Below are 24,584 nucleotides of genomic sequence, written 5' to 3'. Positions count from 1 at the left end.
CAAATAGTTGGATCTTAAAATCTTTTAAAATACAAGATAGAACCTCGATTATTGCACGAAATTGGAACTGGATTGTTGCAATAATCGAGGTGACCGATTCAACGAAGAATAACCACGTGCAGGGAACAAAATTTCCATGAAATACAGTAATGATTCTTACGATGATCGCTCCTGGGTTCATATGTTCATTTTTCGTACAGCTGAGGCGAAATTCGACAGCAGATATTTATATCGTATTTCATGCTTCACTGGCTTTAAGGGGAATCCCTTCAGTTGGGAGGGACAGAAATGTTCAATTTACGAATCACGGTTTAGGGTTCATTTTAAGAATCATTACTGTAATCAGTTTTTAAATCTCATCTTTCGCGTTACACTGGCTCCGAGAGGTACCCCCTCAGATAGGAGGGATAGAAATGTTCAACTTATGAATCAAGATCTAGGGTTTAATTTAAGAATCATTACTGTAATCAGTTTTTAAATCCCGTCTTTCGCGTTTCACTGGCTCCGAGAGGTACCCCCTCAGATAAGAGGGATAGAAATGTTCAACTTACGAACCACGGTCTAGGGGTTCATTTTAAGAATCATAACTGTAATCGGTTTTTAAATCTCGTCTTTCGCGTTTCTCTGGCTCAGAGAGATATCCCCTCAGATAGGAGGGATAGAAATGTTCAACTTACGAACCACGGTCTAGGGGTTCATTTTAAGAATCATAACTGTAATCGGTTTTTAAATGTCGTCGTTCGTGTTTCACTGGCTCCGAGAAGTACCCCCTCAAATAGGAGGGATAGAAATATTCAACTTACGAATCACGGTCTAGGGGTTCATTTTAAGAATCATTACTGCAATCGAGGTTCTACAATATATGACTATAGAGATTCGTGACCGTTTTAGATTGCAAACCCATCAATGTCAAGAACCATCCCAAATTTTGAATCTAACCTGAAAATGTGTTTCAGGTGCACAAGCAATACGTGTGTCGAGTGGAGGGCGAGTTCCCCGAGGAGGAGGTGGTGTGCTCGGAGCCGATCGAGGTGGTGTCGTACAAGATCGGCGTGTGCAAGGTATCCGAGAAGGGTAAGGACTGCGTGACCCGTTTCAAGCGTCTGAGCTACAATGGCAAGTCGTCGGTGGTGCTGTGCAAGCCCCAGACCGGCCGAATGCACCAGATCCGCGTGCACCTTCAGTACCTGGGCTACCCGGTGGTGAACGACCCGTTGTACAACCACGTGGTGTTCGGTCCGCAGAAGGGCAAAGGCGGGAACATTGGTAAGACCGACGAGGAGCTGGTCAAAGACCTGATCAGCATCCACAACGCCGAGAACTGGCTGGGTATGGACGGGGACTCGGAGATGAGCTTGTTCAAGCCGAAGCTTGACATGGAGGATCGCGTGATGGGCAACGACAAGGACGGCTCGTCGCCGTCCTCGACGCCCGGGCTCGGCGAGGAGGAGCAACAACAACAACAGGAGACGTCGCTGAAGGTGACGGTGGGCACCCAGACCGGTTCCGAGCCGCCGGATTCCAGCTTCGCAAACGACAAGATGACGGTCGACCCGCACTGCTACGAGTGCAAAGTGAAGTACAGGGACCCGAAGCCCTCCGATCTGGTGATGTATCTGCACGCGTGGCGCTACTGCGGCCCCGGTTGGGAGTACGAGACACCGCTACCGGCGTGGGCGGCCAGCGACTGGGGCGAGGAGGACCGATAGTTCCGGTCCAGGAGCCCACCATCGAGCGAACGAGCTGTTGTCACCCTTCGTACCCCTTTTTGATATCCTTACCCCGTGCCTTCCATCCGCCAGCGAGCGATCTCGACCATCGTACATGTACCCACCCCTGTGGCCAGGTCGCTGGACTCGCGATGAGACCTCGACGCTGGTCCTCGACGAGTGTCGCGCCAGGTGTCTGCGCCGATTCGAGGCTCCAACGCGCCAGCCGAGACCGACTCGGTGGAACCCAGGTTGTACGACTGGCGAAACGAACACACCGATCAGCTCGAGTGTCAGTTTAGCGATTCGTTCGGATACCGATCGTCTATTGGCCGCATAGGAATAAAAGAAACAGCACGCGCCTTTTGTTCTCGACTGTACGACGCTTTTTAATGTCTTGTAATATAGTCTGTGTAGCCTTTAGGCAGGAATTCGATTAACAAAATCCAATGTCTGCTCCGAAATACGGACAGCAGACCGCATTTCACTGGCGGCGGGCCGCTCTATTGTCTACAACGCGTTGGAAACGCCATTGTTCCAAAGTAGCATCTCTGGCTTGCCAATAAACAAAGGAACGGGGGAGCCCCATATGGACAACCTGTATAACGAAACCTCCAAGTTCTAGTGACCCTCCAGGTCTATCCTGAACCGTGGACACCTCGAGGTCAAGGGTCACCTGTCTGAATACTAAGATCGCTGTATTCGTTTCGCCGGGTACACCTCGAACTGTTCCCTCGACATGTCTGTCGTGCCAAGGTTCGAGCGACAGCTTCACCTCGTGAGGCATCGAGCTTGAAAACGAACGCTTCGGCGACAGCTTTGGCCCGGGTGCACGCGTTATCGATCGGAAGATCGAACTATGGAACGATTTCGACTGGTTCTATAAACGGGTCGGTCGAGAAGTCACTGCCACCGGAGCGCACGAGAGAAGATTGATGCAACTGTCAGCCGCGGTAGCCCAGATGGATCGTATCGTTCGTATTCTTGATTTATGACGTGAACGAGAAAAGATTACGTTCCTTTCTATTTCTAACGAGGACGAAATAGGTCCAGGTCATTTTCATGAATTCTCCATCTTGGACACTTCCATGCCCCTGCCGATTCCTGTAACAGTCAATCAACAGAATCAATACGAATCACTTCTCCGTAGCTATAGAAGTCAATTATCCAAAGATCTGTACACGCCATCTATTTGGACAAACACCAAAGTAAACCTATTACGTCCCACTTAGGTCCTTAAGACTAGATTTACGAAACTCGTCAAATTTAGATTCCACGAACTCTTAAATATTATTCGTTAACGATTTATGTTGAATTTAACACTCAAAACAATACTCTGCAAGAAATCTTGATTTTAGACTATTGTAAACTACATAACCTAACATTTGTTTCGGTACTTCTACCTGTAATCTTGCTAGAATTCATAAATCTTATCCAGACATATTTTCTAGTTCCATAAAATCCCGCCACCCGTTTCAATAAAAGTGTGTGCAATTAACGACCGTAAATCTAGCTTTTTGGGGGGGGGCCGTCAACTTCACGATCTCGTCGATTCGACCTATTTACCGTTCGCCCAACCGAACGTCGTGAACCAAAACCCGAACCAGCGACCGTTCCGACATCTATCGAAGCTCGTACCTACAAGATCCTACCGCGTGTCCTTTCGCGAACCGAACAGCGGGAATGATTAACGAAAACGAAGGTGTAAATCGTCGTCGACTGGCGTTCAGTGATCATCCTCGAGAGCCGCGCAGGCAAAGGGGGCTGACGTAGGAAACTGCAATAGAATCGCGTCTATTTTTATGGCTGATTATATATATATATACATACACATTACACATATACAGGAAACTAAATAGTGGCGCAGGTCCAGCGGCAGAGGTCTCCGACGATAAGCGTGATCTTGCCAGAGGATAGCCAATGGCCATGCCAAAGAGCGAGCGCGTCCGGCGAGAAAGAGAGTATGAGAGAGAGAGAGAGAGAAAGAGAGAACGAGAGAGAGATAGAGAGAAAGAGCGAGAGAGAGCTTCATTTCAATCATATCGTGTACGTGTACCTTGTTCCAACGCGTCCGGACGGCCGCGCCGTAGCGGCAGGGACTCGCAACAAGTACAATCGAACCGAGTGAAATAACGAAGATTAACGTCGTACATTATTTTGCTACGAGTCACGTTCGTCTCCTCTAGCGGGGGGCTATACATAAGGTTTTATCGTGTACCGGTTTGACAGTGACCGGCAACGGGAAACTGGGGATCTACAGTCTAACCCGAAGAAAGAATCTACAACGTCCAAAAATTCTTCTTTGACCCTGATTAAACGATATTTGTTCGACCGTTAGATTAAGAATACAGAACGTACCGTGAGGGAACGATTTGAAATAAAAATTTTGAACGCTCGGCGTGACAGGAGCAATAGGGTATCTTCTTCGACTGCGCTATAGATCCTGCGGTGTCGCGACTAGCGCCACACGGTGGGTAAAATATGTGGCTCGAACCGATCGTCTCTGTTCGTGTATCGCAATAACCAACCGAATCAACAATTTTGTTAGAACTTTGTAACTATTTTGTCGAATGCGATCGACACTCTTGCTGTATAGGAACAAGCGGATGCGAGATTACGTAAAGGGAACAAAAATCTCCTTTTGTACGAATACTTTGTAATAATCGCGAAACCCGAATGAAAAAAAAAATAAAGAATGAAGACCCCTGTCGACGAGGGGATATTCGAGGTTACTCGTACGCGTTTCCCGTTGCCCTTCGCGATAGTTGAGAGCAAGACGCAAACAGAGAGAGAGAGAGAGAGAGAGGTGGACAGAGATTTTTAGGTATATAGAGGTAGAAGGGAGATAATGTAACAACGGACCTATCATAAAAGACAGTGTGTGCGCTTACTAACTCACCGGGATACCTTGTCGGGAGCGCAAGTTATTCCGAATGTAATGGCTAGCTTAATTTTATTTAAGTAAACTAACTTGATATTGACAAAAAAAAAACAAAAAAAAAATTATATAAAAAAAAAACAGAAAAATAGAAGAGGAACGAAACTCTAAAAAGACACAGTCCCGATCAAAATGGCAACAGAGAGAAAATTCATCGGTCTGCGAATCGAGCGAGCGCTTTTGTATGTATATACATATATATATATTTGTATTGTATACGATATACATATATATTGTATACGCACATTGTACCGTATCCGAGCGACATTATTATCTGTACCGTAGTCAGCGGAACATTAGAGCTAGAGAATTTTTTCTTGTATAATGGACGAATAAAAGCAAAAGTATCGTTCGGTATATGTTCTGCCCCGAAATATTTTTACTTTTTCGTTCCTCTAAACATCCAACCCGTTATTCACGTTTCTTTTACGTATGAACCAAAAATTGTACAATCCTTTGTGCTCTATCACAAAATCATCGTGATTTTTAAATTGTTGCTAAACATCAGAATCGTCGTAATTGTTTTTTGCAAATTTATTCTGAACGCGAGAAGAAAATAAATGTTGTGGTCGAAAGTAAGGTTAAGTGTAACAAACGGGACGGTATGTCGCCTAATAACCAATACCAAAGGAATATAAAACTCAAAATTACCTTCTTCCATTCGTGCTAAGTATATTCAACACTTGGAAACTTTTTATATTTACAAAAAGCGATTCTTGATCAGTTTTTAATGATTCTTGTTGCAACCGTCCGTAAACAAGATGTAACTTGCATTTTCAAGCGAATCACCTAAGGTTCAGTCCTTGCTGTTCCACAAATTTTTTCTTATTTAGAACCACTGGTTTAGAATCTAACAATTTCACCATTTACAACACGCGTTATAGCCACTGACTGAAACTCTCGTTTGCGATATATCGAATCACGCGTAGTTCGATAAGTGCCTTTCCAACCTTAATTAGTAAAAGTAAAAATCCCGAATTATCTCATTATTTAAAGTAATTTGTTCGTTAAATACGCGCGGTGGTTATTAGGTGGGGATTATGGGGACGTCAAAAGTGGGATTAGGTGGAACAATCGAAGTAATCCCCTAATCCCTGTACGTCCCGCTAGCTGTTTTTTTTCTTTTTTGCGGACGAACAGGAGTCATTTGTAATAGAACGCGGCACATACAACGACAGAAAATTTCATCTTTCTATTAGTTTTATTCGCCGAACCGTTCAGATTAAACCAGGGTCCGGCGTAATTACATAGGAAATGAGACTACACGGCGCGTGGATTCGCATATGTACACTGAAAATAAATAGAAAATCTTACAAGGTTTATACAGCCCGCACTTTCTTCCTTTCGCACGTTCGACGTGTAATAAATGTAGAAAATTCGACTTGTCTAGCGTCTACCTTTAGTTCTCTAATTGGAAACGGCTCGATTACGCTCCTGAATACGCGCTTCTATTTCCGGCCTGAAATGTCTGATCAGACCCTGCACCGGCCACGCGGCACCATCCGCCAATGCGCAGATGGTGTGCAGTTCGATCTGTTTGGTCAGCTCCCACAGCATATCTATCTCGTGCTGTTCCGCTTTTCCATCCACGAACCTGAAAAGTACAGACAATTTTAATATCTTTCGATCGCTTGTGTTCCGAAGTCGAGCAAAACTTACCGTTTGAGGATTTTGAACATCCAGCTGATTCCTTCGCGGCACGGTGTACACTGTCCACAAGATTCGTGCTTGTAGAAGCTGATCAAACGCGTGATGGCCTTGATTATATCGGTTTGTTTATTCATGACGATCACAGCTGCTGTACCAAAGGAAGTCTGCACCCTTACAAGATCGTCGAAGTCTAACAATACTGTATCGCAAACGCTGTAAAATTGTTGAAATGGGAGCATAACATTAGCATTGCAAGACTAGATTAAGACACGCTCTGGAAGGTTTATTTCAATACCTTTTGGGTATGACAGGGGTGGAAGATCCACCAGGAATTACACCCATCAAATTGTCCCATCCACCGATTACCCCTCCCGCATGCCTTTCGATGAGCTCTTTCAAAGGAATGGACATTTCCTCCTCCACGGTGCATGGGTTATTCACGTGTCCGGAGATGTTGAACAATTTAGTCCCGTGATTACGTGGCCGACCGAATGACGCAAACCAAGGTCCACCTCGTCGGCAAATGGTCTATACATGAGAATTTTAATTTTAGAAACAGGACTCTAACGCGTATTTGTTACTCAATATTACTAAATACGTACAGGAGCCACAGCGACCGTTTCGACATTAGTGACGGTGGTCGGGCAACCAAACAAGCCAACGTCGGCCGGGAAAGGAGGTTTTAGTCTGGGCTTTCCCTGTTTCCCCTCGATAGATTCGATAAGAGCCGTCTCCTCTCCACAGATGTACGCTCCAGCTCCACGTTGCACATAGATATCAAAATCATAACCAGAACCACAGGCATTCTTTCCGATAAGACCGGCTTGGTAAGCTTCAGCGATGGCCACTTGCATGTTGGACGCCTCGTTGTAAAATTCACCACGAATGTAGATGTATGCGGCGCAAGCTCCCATCGCACGACCAGCAATGAGGCAACCCTCCACCAGCTTGTGAGGGTCGTGACGTAGGATCTCGCGATCTTTACATGTTCCAGGTTCCCCTTCGTCTCCGTTCACTACCAAATACTTTGGCCTTCCATCGGCTGGCTTGTTCATGAAAGACCATTTCATGCCGGATGGAAAACCGGCGCCCCCACGACCTCTCAAACCAGAGACCTTGATCTCATTGATGATCCAGTCGGCACCCTTATTCAAGATTTCCTTGGTTTTGTACCAATCGCCCCTCTTCATGGCACCCTTCAACCTCCAATCGTGTCTGCCGTACAAATTTGTGAAGATACGGTCCTGGTCGGCCAGGGGCCCACCCCTTTTCTGCGAACGAGATCAAAACGATTCCAAATTTGTGTCACGGTATCACGTAACGCGTAAAACCTAACCAATAAAGAGATAAACGTACCTTTCCTTCCGGCGCGGCATCGGCAAGCGTTCTTTGCTGCTGGTTACTCGACGTCACTCCAAGGAGACCTTAAAAGCGAACGGATCCCTTTAATTACATAACCTTGTCTCAATTGTGACACGAAAGGACTAAATTCCACTTCGATGTTCGAAAAAACGAACATCGCTATTCTGCGTAGCACCGTTCGCTCGTAACATTTTGGACACTCTCACGCGATAGAAACAAAACACCGTCAAAACTTACCTAATTGTCTCCTCGGGATCTGAAAACAACGCACTATGGCACCAGCCATCTTGCCGTATGCGGACTTCTTGAAGTTCGCCGCTACTACCGTAACTGTATCGATTAAAAAAGAAAGGTGAAAGATCCTAGACTTTACTTTCCCGAGAACGTCGATCTAGTTATAAAAGTTACAAATCTGGGGTTGTATTTTGAGTATTCGAGTAACATCAGACGACGAAAAAGCTTTTGAAACTTGGCCAGATCCAAATCGATCGCTGTCGGTCACGTTAATTCGAATTCTGTCTCGAGTACCCGTGTGTTCCTAATATTCGAAGACAAAAGATCGCAGACTCGAGTCATATTAATATATTGATAGAAATTGATATGTTATACTCGTCAGTTTTAGTTGACGACTTGAAGTTTGGTTAAGAAGCTAATGGCGGTCCGATTAAAAGATTCCTGACGTACCGAGCTAGGTTTCGAATTTGACGTTATCGAGCGAGCGTGTTTTATTTTAACACATTACCGACCGATAGCCTATTAATCGACTTTTTTACCGGCCAACACTTACCGACCGATAGCGTATTAATCAACTTTTTTACCGACCAACGCTTACCGACCGATAGCCGATTAATCAACCGCTACCGGTCGGTAAAGTGTTAACAAACTATAAAATACAAGTAGAATTAGGTAACGATGAAATACAAGACCACTCTGAGGGGAAATCCTCCAAGGATTCATGGGAATCATGGTCTGCAATTTCTACGCCATGAACGTTCGAATCTATAAAATGGCGGACAATTGGAACTCTTCTTATCAAATAAACTCTTGGATCGTATTCATTTTTATTCCATTGCTTATATATATATAGTTTGTATAAAAAATTATGAAACCTTATTACGGTACATGTATAACAGTATTACGCGTTTGAGCTTCGTTTTCATTTCATATCTGTGGTTCGTTGACGCGTCCCGCGAATACTAGTACGCGTTCAGCACTAGACGATTGTTCGCTAGAGAGTGATTTGACGATGCAATAGATGAACGGACGGTCGATTTTGACCTCTGGTTGGAAAAGTGCGGCGGCCACTACGGCTGATAATCCTGCAACAAAGTAACACAAACATTTTCTTCTCTCTCTTAACACATTACCGACCGATAGCCTGTTAATCGACTTTTTTACCGACCAACACTTACCGACCGATAGCCGATTAATCAACCGCTACCGGTCGGTAAAGTGTTAATGGGTAAACAATGCTTTTCGCGTAATTACCACAACAAATCGATCGACTTACCAGTGGCTGAGGCAGATTCACTACCTTCTTCGCTCACTTCGATAAATGCTTGTTGTATAGCTTTGCTAACGAACAGATTGTTGTCGGCAATGGCGGAGAAATTAGCGCGCGAACTGAACATGTCGATCAGACCCAACTAAATAGGACCAAAATTAATAAAAATTAAATTAAATATTAAAAATATTATCTTTCTATTACTTATAACATTATAGAAGTCTACCTTCTTCAAAACACTGTTGAGATCTATTTTCCTTTCGATCCTGAATTTCGGCAGATACAGATGCAATTCGCGTTCGTATCCTTGATTCAAGATGTCGTTGATGTTTAAACCTTCTAGTCGCTTTTCGACCTCGAACAGACCGTTTACTTCGTTCGGAAGAATCACGACCATACTCATACCGTTACCCTGGCGAAAGAATGGGGTTTGCTCAATCGTTTTAAAAGTACTGTTCAATTGATTAATCGAGTTCGTTGAATGTATACCTGGTATGGTATTTCAATGAACGACGCCTTCAGATTTGAAAGCTCGCCAAACTTGTAGATGCCATTTGTGTACATTGTAGGAATATTTTTAATGGTGTTCCCATTGAAGTAGAATGGCCGTTCCTTGGTGAGCTCGGGGTTGAATCTCTTTTTCCACAGACCCTTGAAATGCACTGCGTTGACGAGCATCAATCCTGTATTGGAATCCACTTCACCTGTTCGAAGAAGAATCGACGAAGTTTTGAAGTTGTTTGCTACGTTCCGCTAAACAGTTTGTGACTTTCGTAGGAAGGTAAGAAAGGGAAGGAGTGTGCTAGTGGACTCATCACCAAGCTTTCTAGCAAGTCCTGCCTCAGACGACAGGTTCTTGGGTATATATAGCAAGAAAGGGGTCGGTCGAATGCTTGCGAGAGGGACGAGAGCGTATCCCTCTGGCGGCGAGTAGGTGAGGCGACGCCACAAATATTTCTAGCGGAAAGTTTACTAACTCTGACTGAAAATTTCCTTAATGCGATTGTTCGTCTTCCGTTGGACCCACGCGTTGAGCATATTCGCAGCCTCCTCGGCTTTCTTGAAGTTTATCGACTGAGCAATGGACCGGAAGAAGTTCTCCGTCAGCTGTTGGTAACTCGGCTTCACGGAGAATTTCTCCCCGGCGAAGAGATTGTTCGCGAGAACAAAGTCGTTTTCTTTGGAATTCTGTAAATAAAATGTGTAAGCTGGTTGCATTGTGAAATTTATTTTTGAGTAATTGATACCTGGAGGATGTCGATAAGCGCTTGATAATTGGATGGGCCAAGATTTTGCGCGGACGACAGACGAAGGACTCTTTTGAGCTGTAATTCCGTCTCTCCGCCGGCACCGTAGGCAGCCATAGCGAGAACAATGGCCGCGCTAAGGGGAGACATTACAAGATTGCCAGGATTCTCCTCCACCACAGCCTGTGAAACAACTTTCATTTCGTAATTCGTTCGATTTTATATTAGATTTTATTGTTCGATCTCTGTACCTTCAGTAGCGAGAACGAAAATTCATTTGTGCATCTTGAAATGGCGTATAATGGTTGATTGCTAGTCGCCTGCGATGCTATTCCTATCAGAATGAGGCACGCTACCAAAACGCTTCCTTTATCTGTGAAAAGATGTCTCGTTGATTAGAATCTTAACTTTGAATTTATAAAATATAATTTTGAATTTATATTAGACAGGAGAAGATTATCATCGAGATGAAAATAATCATTAAAAGAGTTCTCCAGCGTTTCCACGTGTTTTGAAAATTCGTTTGTTAATAAGATATTGTTAAATTTTTGTATCTCGACTCTCAAAAAAGATTCAGCTTAGCTAAGAAAGTTTGCAATTTCTCTGTGAAAGACACAGTTTCTGACATAGAAATTTTAAATGATCATTTTTAATTAAATATGCAAGTTCCTTATTTATTTACCATATGCAGGGTGTTAGGTTAACCCTGGGAAAAAATATATTGAGAGATTCTAGAGGCCAAAGTAAGACGAAAATCAAGAATAATAATTTGTTGATGGAGCCTTTGTTAAAAAGTTATTAACGTTAAAAGTTTCGACCGTACTGAATTTTTTTCTCGAAAATGCGTAGGATTTTGGAGGTATGTGTAATGACCAAAAATGATTGTAATTGACCCCCGCAACCGAAAATAATTTTTCCAAAACGATTTGAAATTTTTATTTTTCGTCGAATTTGGGTGCCTAATTAGATTTTCGGTAAGGAATTTTTTTCTCGAAAGTGCGTAGGATTTCGGGGGCAATTGTAATGACCAAAAATGATTGTAATGGCCCCCCGCAACCGAAAATAATTTTTTCAGAACGATTTTAAATTTTTTAATTTTGTCAAAAATTTCCACACCTTCTCGAATTTTTTTCTCGGAAGTGGATAGGATTTCGGGGGTATGTCTATTCACCAAAAATGTTTGTAATTGATCCCCACAACCGAAAATAATTTTTCCAGAACGATTTGAAATTTTTGAATTTTGAAGCCTCAGTCAAGAAATTGATATTCTTGATTTTCGTTTTATTTTGGCCTCTAGAATCTCCCATTATATCTCCCACCCTGTATAAAACACACTAGTTACTCACATATACCCATTTTGCGTTCTGTCCCTTCGGTGGATCCTCTTCGAAAGTCAAACGCAGACTGCAAGAAAGTGCTTAACGAACCGGTATAAATCGCTGCAAAGATCACCTGCGTAATCCCACTGGTGGAAAGAACTGACCTATCACGTGTTGAGCGGTCGGCGAGCGACCAATCACGAGACGCGCGTATCTTGTTGTTTGTGTAGTCGCGTGAAACGAAGCAACATGTTTTTAAAAATCTTATTAGTCCTTCATTAATACAAATTACGGGCCATCCGATTCAAAATGCAACAAAAATGAAACGATCGTATCGATACTACCTGACTGTTAAATATTCCGCGTCGGACGAGCTACGGGAATTAAAACTGTTGGAAAAACATGGGGGGGGGGTGGCCATTCGACTAATATTATATTTCACGTATAATTCGAAGAGATCGAAGGCACTATCGATGAACAAAAAAATATGTTTATATATTTGTTTCGTTCGTAAAATATTTAAACCCAAAATGGTGGCTCTTGAAATTTAATTATTAATTAATTTTATATTAATACGACAAAGTTAGAAGTCTACTGGTTCGGTTGTTGATCAACAGATTTCAGGAGGAAAGTGTACCTGGTAATTTAATTATTCCGCAATATATAAACTATTTATCAGCGTGTCCCTGAAACAGGTTCCTATATTTGGACGGACACATTTGAAACATTTTATGCGTAAAATTTATGCAAAGTAATTGGCCAGCATTTTTAAATTTCAAATTATTTTACCTGCTACGTCGTAAACGCCCATTTTTTTCGCCAACGGACGAAAGTTGTTCGCGACTGGATTTGGCGATAAAACATGAATTGATTCATTCATGAACTCGACTCATGGTCACGATATTATTTCTCACCTGCATATGATCTGACGTGGAAAAAATTTTAAAAAATTAACTTCCATGACGAAGTTATTTAGGCGATAAATTTTCGAGAAGAGTCGAATTATACAAAATGGATTTATTTCAGAGTTTAATTATACAGGGTGTTCAGCCACTGGGAAAAATTTTAATGGGAGATTCTGGAGGTCAAAATAGGACAAAAATCAAGAATAGCAATTTGTTGATGGAGGCTTCGTTAAAAAGTTATTAACAATTAAATTCAAAACTTTCAAATCGTTATGGAAAAATTATTTTCTGTTGCAGGGGTCAATTACAATCATTTTTGGTCATTAGACATACCCCCGAAATCCTAGCCATTTTTGAGAAAAAAATTCGAGAAGATATGAAATTTTTCGACGGGGAAAAAAAAATTTCAAATCGTTTTGGAAAAATTATTATCGGTTGCGGGGGTCAATTACAATAGTTTTTGATGAATATACATACCCTCGAAATCCTGCGTATTTTCGAGAAAAAAATTCGAAACGGGCGGAACATTAAATGTTAATAACTTTTTAACAAAGCCTCGATCAACAAATTGCTATTCTTGATTTTCGTCTTATTTTGGCCTGTAGAATCCCCCATTAAAATTTTTTCAGGAATATTCAGGTGTTGAGAAAAAAATTAAGGCATTATTATTAATTAATAATTATTATTAAATATCGATGATAAATTAATTTTTTATTATTGCTGAGTAAACTGAGATAAACCGTTTGATTTCATTAAGATTACATTATATGAAACTTTGTACGGTATATGCATAACATTATTCAATTTTCTAACATTGTTTTTTATTCACATCATGGGTTCGTTAACGATTCCTGTAAATATGAATACTTTATTGGAAGCGTTAGATTTATCGTTAGACAATGTTTTAGCAATGCCATAGACAAATGGACGGTCAATTCTAAATTCTGGTCCAACAGTGAAAAGCGATTCTTCAAATATTATTATTGCTGTAACAAAATTGTAGATTAATCGAAATGGTTTATTCTTTCTCATAGTGGAGAAGCTCGTGATGGGTTAAAAATTGGGGAAAAGACAATGTTTACATTATAAACGTAACAGCAGCGTGAAACATGATAGAAAGTATTAATCATAATTACGTTGTAATTAGTATTTTTAGTATTCCAGTTTTAAATGTTTCGAGCTCGTTCAATACTATAACTAATATTGATAAACTGTTAAATCGTAGGTTCGTTCACGGCCCCAGTGAATATTATAATTAGAAATTTTAATGGGAGATTCCAGAGGACAAAATAAGACGAAAATCAAGAATAGCAATTTGTTGATCGAGGCTTCGTTAAAGAGTTATTAACGTTTGAAGTTGCGCTTGTAGAACAACGACCTGCGCGCAGCTGCGTGCGCGCGATAGCGTGCACACTTTAACTTTAAACGTTAATAACTTTTTAACGAAGCCTCGATCGATAAATTGGTATTCTTGATTTTCATCTTATTTTGACCTCTAGAATCTCCCATTAAAATTTTTCCCAGGAGTGGCCGAACGCCCTGTATAATATACTCGTGTGCAATTTACACCCACCCTTGTTGCTTCCAGTATAATTAAAAATACACATAGTCAGGAATATTCAGGTGTCGAGGAAAAATTTAGGGCAACATTGTTAAATATCGACGACAAATTATTTGTTTATTATTGCTGAGTAAACTGAGATAAACCGTTTGATTTCATTAAGATTACATTATATGAAACTTTGTACGGTATATCCATAACATTATTCAATTTTCTAACATTGTTTTTTATTCACATCATGGGTTCGTTAACGATTCCTTTAAATATGAATACTTTATCGGAAGCGTTAGATTTATCGTTAGACAATGTTTTAGCAATGCCATAGACAAATGGACGGTCAATTCTAAATTCTGGTCTAAGAGTGAAAAGCGAAGTTGTAGCTGCTATTATTGCTGTAACAAAATTGTAGATTAATCAAAATGGTTTATTCTGTCTCATAGTGGAGAAGCTCGTGATGGGTTAGAAATTGGGGAAAAGACAATGTTTACATTATAAACGTAACACCAGCGTGAAACATGATAGAAAGTATTAATTATAATTACGTTGTAATTAGTATTTTTAATATTCCAGTTTTAAATGTTTCGAACCCGTTCAATACTATAACTAATATTGATAAACTGTTAAATCTTAGGTTCGATCACGTCCCCAGTGAATATTAGTGTGTTAACAGAAGTATTCGTTTCATTATCGTACGATGTTCTAACGATACTGAAGAGGAACGGGCGATTTACTTCGATTACCATTGGTGTACTTTCCATCAAAAATGTCACTACTATACCTACAACAGAATTGTTATATAATATAAAACGTTATTATTCATGCGAATGATTTATTTTTAAAGCAATGTTAAAGAAATTAATTCACAAAGTTATTCGTCCATCACACTATTACGAAGAGTTAAAGTTTAAAAATATTTACTATAATTAGAAATTTTAATGGGAGATTCTAGAGGCCAAAATAAGACGAAAATCAAGAATAGCAATTTGTTGATCGAGGCTTCGTTAAAGAGTTATTAACGTTTGAAGTTGCGCCTGTAGAACAGCGATCTGCGCGCAGCGCGTGCGCACGATAGCGTGCACACTTTAACTTTAAACGTTAATAACTTTTTAACGAAGCCTCGATCGATAAATTGGTATTCTTGATTTTCGTCTTATTTTGGCCTCTAGAATCTCCCATTAAAATTTTTCCCAGGAGTGGCCGAACACCCTGTATAATATACTTGTGTGCAATTTACACCCACCCTTGTTGCTTCCAGTATAATTAAAAATACACATAGTCAGGAATATTCACGTGTCGAGGAAAAATTTAGGGCAACATTGTTAAATATCGACGACAAATTATTTTTTTATTATTGCTGAGTAAACTGAGATAAACCGTTTGATTTCATTAAGATTACATTATATGAAACTTCGTACGGTATATCCATAACATTATTCAATTTTCTAACATTGTTTTTTATTCACATCATGGGTTCGTTAACGATTCCTGTAAATATGAATACTTTATCGGAAGCGTTAGATTTATCGTTAGACAATGTTTTAGCAATGCCATAGACAAATGGACGGTCAATTCTAAATTCTGGTCTAACAGTGAAAAGCGAAGCTCCAACTGCTATTATTGCTGTAACAAAATTGTAGATTTATCAAAATGGTTTATTCTGTCTCATAGTGGAGAAGCTCGTGATGGGTTAGAAATTGGGGAAAAGGCAATGTTTACATTATAAACGTAACAGCAGCGTGAAACATGATAGAAAGTATTAATTATAATTACGTTGTAATTAGTATTTTTAGTATTCCAGTTTTAAATGTTTCGAGCTCGTTCAATACTATAACTAATATTAACAAATTTTTAAATCTTAGGTTCGTGCACGGCCCCAGTGAATATTAGTGTGTTAATAGAAGTATTCGTTTCATTATCGTACGATGTTTTAACGATACTGAAGAGGAACGGGTGATTTACTTCGAATATCGGTATACCTCGCTTCAAATATTTCACCATACCTACAACAGAATTGTTATGTAATATAAAATGTTATTATTCATACGGATGATTTATTTTTAAAGCAACGTTAAAGAAATTAATTCACAAAATTATTCGTCCATCACACTATTACGAAGAGTTAAAGTTTAAAAATATTTACTATAATTAGAAATTTTAATGGGAGATTCTAGAGACCAAAATAAGACGAAAATCAAGAATAGCAATTTGTTGATCGAGGCTTCGTTAAAGAGTTATTAACGTTTGAAGTTGCGCCTGTAGAACAGCGATCTGCGCGCAGCGCGTGCGCACGATAGCGTGCACACTTTAACTTTAAACGTTAATAACTTTTTAACGAAGCCTCGATCGATAAATTGGTATTCTTGATTTTCGTCTTATTTTGGCCTCTAGAATCTCCCATTAAAATTTTTCCCAGGAGTGGCCGAACACCCTGTATAATATACTTGTGTGCAATTTACACCCACCCTTGTTGCTTCCAGTATAATTAAAAATACACATAGTCAGGAATATTCACGTGTCGAGGAAAAATTTAGGGCAACATTGTTAAATATCGACGACAAATTATTTTTTTATTATTGCTGAGTAAACTGAGATAAACCGTTTGATTTCATTAAGATTACATTATATGAAACTTCGTACGGTATATCCATAACATTATTCAATTTTCTAACATTGTTTTTTATTCACATCATGGGTTCGTTAACGATTCCTTTAAATATGAATACTTTATCGGAAGCGTTAGATTTATCGTTAGACAATGTTTTAGCAATGCCATAGACAAATGGACGGTCAATTCTAAATTCTGGTCTAAGAGTGAAAAGCGAAGTTGTAGCTGCTATTATTGCTGTAACAAAATTGTAGATTTATCAAAATGGTTTATTCTGTCTCATAGTGGAGAAGCTCGTGATGGGTTAGAAATTGGGGAAAAGGCAATGTTTACATTATAAACGTAACAGCAGCGTGAAACATGATAGAAAGTATTAATCATAATTACGTTGTAATTAGTATTTTTAGTATTCCAGTTTTAAATGTTTCGAGCTCGTTCAATACTATAACTAATATTAACAAATTTTTAAATCTTAGGTTCGTGCACGGCCCCAGTGAATATTAGTGTGTTAATAGAAGTATTCGTTTCATTATCGTACGATGTTTTAACGATACTGAAGAGGAACGGGTGATTTACTTCGAATATCGGTATACCTCGCTTCAAATATTTCACCATACCTACAACAGAATTGTTATGTAATATAAAATGTTATTATTCATACGGATGATTTATTTTTAAAGCAACGTTAAAGAAATTAATTCACAAAATTATTCGTCCATCACACTATTACGAAGAGTTAAAGTTTAAAAATATTTACTATAATTAGAAATTTTAATGGGAGATTCTAGAGGCCAAAATAAGACGAAAATCAAGAATAGCAATTTGTTGATCGAGGCTTGGTTAAAGAGTTATTAACGTTTGAAGTTGCGCCTGTGGAACAGCGATCCGCGCGCAGCTGCTTACGCGCAGCTGCGTGCACACATTAACTTTAAACATTAATAACTTTTTAACGAAACCTCGATCGATAAATTGGTATTCTTGATTTTCGTCTTATTTTGGCCTCCAGAATCTCCCATTAAAATTTTTCCCCGATGTGGTCGAACACCCTGTATATAACATGCATTTACTATGTCACTCGTTTAACATTGTCCGATAAACTTTCAGTTTTGAGGGCCATTGAAATGCCCATTAAACAATACAACAACGTTCGAAGGTTTTGTATTTTGTGTTTTGTAGATGCAACTATAGAAAAATGGTCGGTCGATCTTCATGACAAATGGCCTATTGACGACCAGACTCCTCATGTTGAACACTACAGCTGAAACACGTTCATCGTAACGCTTTTAAATTAGCTAATACGAATCTATTTCTGTAAAATTAGAATTCGAAATTCGGAAAATGTCCTGACGAAAAGTACATCGATGCTTCGATTCTGGTTTTTTCAAAAGTAAAATGGTGGTCGATGGTATCTTAAATTAGATTTACAATCGAGCTTTTTTTATTTTAAATGATACCAAAGCAGGATGATTGGTTTAACGAGGAATGAAATTGAGCAATATATTAGTTCGTAAAAGTGATCGATGAGAATTTGAAAGGTTTTCTCTTTGACTCACCAGTGGCGGCAGCAGCTTCGCTGCCCTCTTCGTTCACTTCGATGAATGCCTTTTGTACAACTTTGCTGATCGACAGATCGTCGTCAGCGATACCAGAAAAGTTGGCTCTGTCACTGAACATGTCGGTCAAACCCATCTGAATGGAGCAAAAATAAAATAAAATTAAAGTAAAAATTTATGGAATTATAATTCTATACAACGTACCTTTTGCAGAACATCGTTGAGGATTAATTTGCTCTCGATCTTGAACTTTGGCAAATATAATTCCACCCTGCCTTCGTACGCATCGTCGAAGAGATTGGCTATATTTATATCTTGTAATTGTTGTTGCACCTCGTTCAAACCGTTAACGTCTTCAGGAAGAAAAATGATCATGCTCAATTCGTCACCCTGGAAAATTGGTTTACTCGCATAACTTCGACAACAAATGTAATCTATTAGGTGTACAAATGAGTAATCAAAATTATCTTAAGCAGTTATCTATACTATTATATAAAGAGAGAGCCGATTTTTATGTTCGCGAAAAACTCAAGACATATTGAACCGATCTTCCTCAAATTTTCACACGTTATTCCTGCATACTCTAGGACGGACATAGGCTATGTAGCATGTCTCAGAAGCGCGTTATTAACATGTAATTTATATGCAAAGATTTCATGTGTACGACTGTTTGGCAGACCATGCTCATGCGCATATTCGGCCCGCGCGATACCTCGCCCGTAGCAGTACTGCGATGTTACCGCCAGGTGGCGAAGCTTCTCGAGCGCTTTCTCGCGAGAGAATTGCATTGTTGCAGATATATATGTCAGGACGATCGTGTGATCACAAAGTGCTCTTGCACAAGGTCAGGCGAAGCCGAGACGGGTCATGCTAGTAAAATATAACTTCAAGAAACGTGATAAGTCGAATGTGTGATGAAATGGTGGCTGATACAGTAGAAAAAAGGTTAATTATAGTTTTAAAAAAGGGTTACCTTGTATGGGATTTCGATAAACGTCGCGTTCATCCCTGGAACATAGCCATACCGGTAATCGCCAGTTCTGTACATAGTAGGAACTTTTTTTGTCGTAGTTTCGTCAACGTGGAACCGTAGTTCCCTGGTATCCTGTGGATCAAATTTGTCCTTCCATTGGCCCTTGAAATACACTGCATTAACCAGCACTAATGCCGTGCTCTCGTCCACGTCATCTGTTCAAGGGAAATCAACGAAGATTAGACGTAGGAAACATCGATTATTTTTAAATCACAAACGATATGTGAATTTGCAAACCGGAGGTGAGCAGATCCTTTATACGATCGTTTGTGTTCTCCTGGACCCATGTGTTGATGATGCCTGCAGCTTCCCTGGAGTTGCTGAAGTCCACCTTTTGAACCGCCGAACGGAAGTAATTTGTTAACAATTCTTGGTAGTCTGGCTTCACGGCAAATTTCTGGGCTGGGAAGATTTTGTTCGCCAGCTTGAGCTCGTTATCTGTGACGTTCTTTAATAAAATAAACAAATTACATTATCTATTTATAATATCCGTATATCCGTGGTTTTTTTTTTTTTTGTTAAGATTCCTATGTATGGGGTTCATATTTGAGTATTAAAATTTGATTTAAGGTTTGAGGTTCTGATATAAAATTAACAAATTAAATTATCTATTTGATATAATAGAATTTACAATATTTAAATGTAATATAAATATCTATGGTTTTATTTTTGTTAATATTCCTATATATGGTGTTCATATTTGAGTATTAAAATTTTATTTAAAATTGCATTTAAAATTTGACTTTCTCTAATAAAATTAACAAATTAAATTATCTATTTGACATAATAGAATTTATAATATTTGAATGCAATATAAATATCCATAATTTTTTTTTTGTTAACATTCCTATATATGGTATTCATATTTGAGTACTAAAATTTTTGAGAAATTGCATTCAAAATTTGGTGTTCCATAATAAAACGGACACATTAAATTATCTATTTAATATAATATTTGAATGCAATATAAATATCTGTGGTTTTCTTTTTGTTCAAATTCCTGTATATAGCGTTCATATCAGAGAATTGGAATAAAATCGATACTTGCATTGAGAGTATCGGTGAGTGCTTGGTAGCCAGATGTACCAAGACTGTTCGAAGATGGCAGATGAAGGACTCTTTTCAACTGGTTTTCCGTTTCCCCGCGAGCACCGTAGGCGGTCATAGCAAGAGCGAAGATCGCGCTGAGAGGAGACATTATGAGATTGCCTGGATTCTCCTCTGCCACAGTCTAAACGATTTCGATCGGATTAACACCTATCTCACGTCAGACCCTCTGGTTCTTTACCTTAAACAGCGACCACGAGAATTCATTTGCCCCCTGGGAAACGGTCTGCAGTGGCTCAGATTCATTTGCCCCCTGCGAAACGGTCTGCAATGGCTGATCGGTAGCTGCAGGCATCGCCATTGCTATTGAAACAAGGCACACCACCAGGAGACTTCCTTTAACTGAAACAAATTCATCTGAAAGTTCTATCTCCCTTCAATAAAAATGGTAACCCTAAAACGGGGGGAGCATTCGCGAATTTTGTGAAAATTTTTTATTGGAAAGCTGTGGAAACAAAATTAGGATAGTCCTCTCTTATGAAGAGTCATTTCTGTTAATTCTAGAATTTGATAATAGTTGAAACGTATGAAAATTGGTTTTAGGATACAAATGGTCAGAATTGGTAGCATCAAGATGGCTCCTAAATTATCAAATTTATTTCAGGACTGAAATTTAAAAATCAAAGTCTTCTCTTTCTGGCAACCACTCTAAGATATTGTATACTATTTAGTAGGCCAAGATTTCTATTGCATTTCGCCCTAATTTGCTAACAAATGGTCAGAGTTCGTAGCACCAAAATGGCTCCTAAATTGTCAAATTTATTTCAGGACCAAAACTTAAAAATCGAAGTCTACTCTTTCTAGCAACCATTCTAATAGTTATTATTAATATTGTACACAATTTACAAGGCCAAGATTTCTATTGCATTTCACCCTAATTTGCTAACAAATGGTCAGAATTCGTAGCACCAAAATGGCTCCTAAATTATCAAAAAATTTATTTCACCATCAAAATGGCTCCCAAAATTTAAAAATCGAAGTCTTCCCTTTCTAGCAACCTCTCTAACAGTTAATATAATTATTGCTTACTATTTAGTAGGTCAAGATTTCTATTGCATTTCACCCTGATTTGCTAATAAATAAATCTGCCAATAGCTGAAACGTATGAAAATTGCTTTTAGCATAAAACTAGCCAGAATTCGTAGCACCAAAATGGCTCCCAAAATTAAAAAATCGAAGTCTTCCCTTTCTAGCAACCTCTCTAACAGTTAATAGTATTATTCTACACTATTTACTCAATATTCCTATTATGATGAATATGTTAAGGTTCAAAAGCCTAGGGAAAGAAACATCCTGGCACGTCCATTAGAATCTGACGGTTCTTTCCGTAAACCATTCCTTTATGACTCGGATAACGAAGAGAAGGCTAGTTATTTCGAGTCCAATAACCTCCTGGTGGGACGTCAGGGGGTAGAACACGTTCATGGCCTTCGAGCGAGGATGTTGTAGGCTTTCATAGCCTCGGTACTCCAGAACGGCCACTGATCTCTATACACGGTGGCTACGAAACCTTCTAAACGCATAAAACTATTTCTAAAATATTCAAAAACCCCTAGTGCATCCTACATTTCATTACATCCGGTGTTCAAGCCTTTTCAAACCCTAAAAAATCGTACTATTACGTAGATTCTTTAACTATTATATTATGAAGGGTCTCTAACTATTATTTTATATAATAATGTATCAATTATGCTACACGTTTTGTGTTTACGTTGATTCATTTCGTTTGCTGTGATTGAGTCTGCTTGCATTTTTGAGTGGAGTGGACAAAGAACAGGGCGCCATCTTGGAAAAGTAGAGTAATAGATGGAGACACTAGTCGTTCTCTTCAAAGCAATTATTCGTGGATCTCATTCGAATGTTTCTGTTATCGGTTAATTTTCGAGCCACCTTGTATATTGGATCCGGTAATACCAGACTCTGAACAGCTTTTCAGAATGTCTTTTCTCTCTTTTTTGTTTGAAACGCAGCTCGGTGGTGCGAATACCCGGTAAGCAGCTTGCCGCGAAAATGGGCGCAGTTTGTTCGTTTTATCGAACCTGACTAAGTCACCGTACACCCACTGAAATCTTACGATTCTCCAATCAGAGATTCAATTTTCAATGTTTGCATAGATTTTTGGTGCAATATCGATTTGTAACACTATTTTCATCTAGTAAATTTTTGGTTCAATACTTTTCAATGCAATATCGATTTGTAACACAGTACTATTTTCATCTAGTAAATTTTTGTTTCAATACTTTTTAGTGCTATATCGATTTGTAACACAGTACTATTTTTGTCTAGTAAATTTTTGTTTCAATACTTTTCAGTGCAATATCGATTTGTATCGCAGTACTATTTTCATCTAGTAAATTTTTGGGTGCATGTAACGTTGAAAAAGGGAGGTAAATGCTAAAATACAAAGATTTATAATAAAATATTGTTCAAGAAACACGAGATGGAATGAAATTTTTCAAAAAAATTTTACAAGATTAGGCTACTCGCGCCCACAGTGGATGAAGCGTCCAACCATCTGAAGATCTGAAAATCTGAAGTGATCAACCTCACTTCCTTACATATAACTATCATCACAAAAGCTCAGTTTTAATTTTATCTCAAAATTACAAAAAAAAATTTCTCTCTTCGTTGTATTTTTAATATTCAATTCTTTAATTTTTAATATCTATTTTAAGCTTGATATAAACTCTGAGAAAAATTAAAAAGATCCCCTCCCTTTTCTAAAAGTCGCCACTGAAAAGATTTATTGCAAAAGATTAATAAAAAAAAAAAAAAAAATTGAAAATGAAAATATCTTTGTTGGTTTCTGAGAAATAATGCAAATGGGAGAAGATGATTGCTTCTCAGAAATTTCATACACGGTCCCCTAATCGCTGAGAAGACTCGATTATGAACAAGTGTCGCTAAGATTAATAATCTTGTTACAACATGATCGATGATGCACGTAATCGAGAATGTTCATTAATAATAATCTTCTAATATGATTTTTTTTTTTTTGTATACGAACGAATATTTTCAAGATTTTGAACGTTGTTTTAAACTCTGAAATATATAATCAGCCATTTTGCCTAACGCTGTTACGAAGCTTGAGAGCATTTACTGTAAAGTGGTTTAGCGTGCTTAATTTGTCTCTCGTTGTTTGTATTGCGTCCCATGACGTAATCGAACGAGCATAGTCAGACTTATGAGATTTATTTTACACGTACGTGCACAATACGTAATGGGATTTCCTGGCTTCCTCGATACAATTGTATTCTTAAACTACTTTTCATTTACTTTGGAATCGTATAGTAATAAATAAATAATAATCATATAACAAATTCAATCGAATAACTGATATCACGAATTGAACAATTCGAAAATTATTGGAACATCTCTGGTAAACGATTTCTTAAAAATACCAATACCAAATACTCTTAGAAATTTATTTTAGATGCTACGCCTATGGCGTTGCTGATATTCGATACTTGAAAAAAACGAATTTTTTTTAGGTTAGTTTTATGCTAATCCACGTATTAAATTTATATCGAGAAGCTTAAAGCTTCAACGTAGACTAACGATCGAGATTTCAGAGAGCACACGAGTTACTCACGTATGTACATGCTGCGTTCTGTTACTTCAGCCAGTTAAATCCACTACGACAGTTATTCGTCGACTGCAAGGAGGAACTTCCGGGCAGATATAAAAACGCGACAAACAATAGCAGGAAAATCCCAATAGTGTCAAGTGAATAACTCGACGACCAATCGAGGCATTTGCGCCTCCACTAACTGCGTATTGTGTTTGCTGCATATAGATACGTTACGTGATTTTCAAAGTATTATTTATAGACTCCATTAATCGTAATTAAGAACCATTCGATCAAAAATGAAACGCAAACAAAACGATTTTCTTACTATTATACCATCGTGGACATTTTATATTTTACTACCTCAATTTCTTCGTATATATTTATATTCTGACGTAAAAAATAAATATTGTTGTTCGAAATCTATTAGAGTTGCCTGACAGTTGCACTCGCGCGAACGTTGGGTTGCCTGCTGTCAGGCTCGATTCGAACACGAAAGAAGCAGAAAAGAAATATTAAATTG

General features: G+C 38.8%; 3 protein-coding genes across 6 annotated transcripts in view; 1 reads left to right on the top strand and 2 right to left on the bottom strand.

Moving 5' to 3' along the window:
• Positions 1–4,690, top strand: part of LOC122404887 (RNA pseudouridylate synthase domain-containing protein 2-like) — a 257,493-nt gene extending 252,803 nt beyond the window's left edge. For all 3 annotated transcript variants that reach the window (XM_043409226.1, XM_043409225.1, XM_043409224.1), the window contains one exon: positions 957–4,690. In XM_043409226.1, the coding sequence (XP_043265161.1) occupies positions 957–1,709 (753 nt within the window). In that variant the 3' untranslated portion in view covers positions 1,710–4,690. The remainder of the gene's footprint in view (positions 1–956) is intronic.
• Positions 4,691–5,829: 1,139 nt separating this feature from the next.
• On the bottom strand, positions 5,830–8,053 carry LOC122404888 (NADH dehydrogenase [ubiquinone] flavoprotein 1, mitochondrial). Of its 2 annotated transcripts, XM_043409228.1 has the most exons (7): positions 7,897–8,053; positions 7,654–7,721; positions 6,900–7,568; positions 6,593–6,825; positions 6,307–6,510; positions 6,045–6,241; positions 5,830–5,937 (listed from the first exon to the last, which is right to left on the bottom strand). In XM_043409228.1, the coding sequence occupies exons 1-6, from the start codon at positions 7,943–7,945 to the stop codon at positions 6,055–6,057; spliced, it is 1,410 nt and encodes a 469-aa protein (XP_043265163.1). In that variant the 5' UTR covers positions 7,946–8,053; the 3' UTR covers positions 5,830–5,937; positions 6,045–6,054. The 2 variants fall into 2 exon arrangements, with proteins under 2 accessions (XP_043265163.1, XP_043265162.1); XM_043409227.1 differs by having other exon boundaries at positions 5,830–6,241.
• Positions 8,054–8,805: 752 nt separating this feature from the next.
• LOC122404748 lies at positions 8,806–24,246 on the bottom strand. The gene is made up of 16 exons (XM_043408970.1): positions 24,086–24,246; positions 20,675–20,835; positions 20,435–20,617; positions 19,624–19,834; positions 19,327–19,541; positions 18,558–18,743; positions 18,354–18,489; positions 16,879–17,037; positions 11,757–12,017; positions 10,662–10,783; positions 10,411–10,593; positions 10,141–10,351; positions 9,653–9,867; positions 9,390–9,575; positions 9,170–9,305; positions 8,806–8,978 (listed from the first exon to the last, which is right to left on the bottom strand). Exons 1-16 carry the CDS (start codon positions 24,093–24,095, stop codon positions 8,821–8,823), a joined length of 2,733 nt encoding a protein of 910 aa, XP_043264905.1. The 5' UTR covers positions 24,096–24,246; the 3' UTR covers positions 8,806–8,820.
• Between the last annotated feature and the right edge of the window lie 338 nt (positions 24,247–24,584).

This window comes from Colletes gigas, unplaced genomic scaffold (assembly GCF_013123115.1).
Source record: "Colletes gigas isolate AHSC1104 unplaced genomic scaffold, ASM1312311v1 Colletes_gigas_Sc00003, whole genome shotgun sequence".
In the NCBI taxonomy this organism is placed as follows: domain Eukaryota; kingdom Metazoa; phylum Arthropoda; class Insecta; order Hymenoptera; family Colletidae; genus Colletes; species Colletes gigas.
This window is presented reverse-complemented; position numbering and strand designations above follow the sequence as displayed.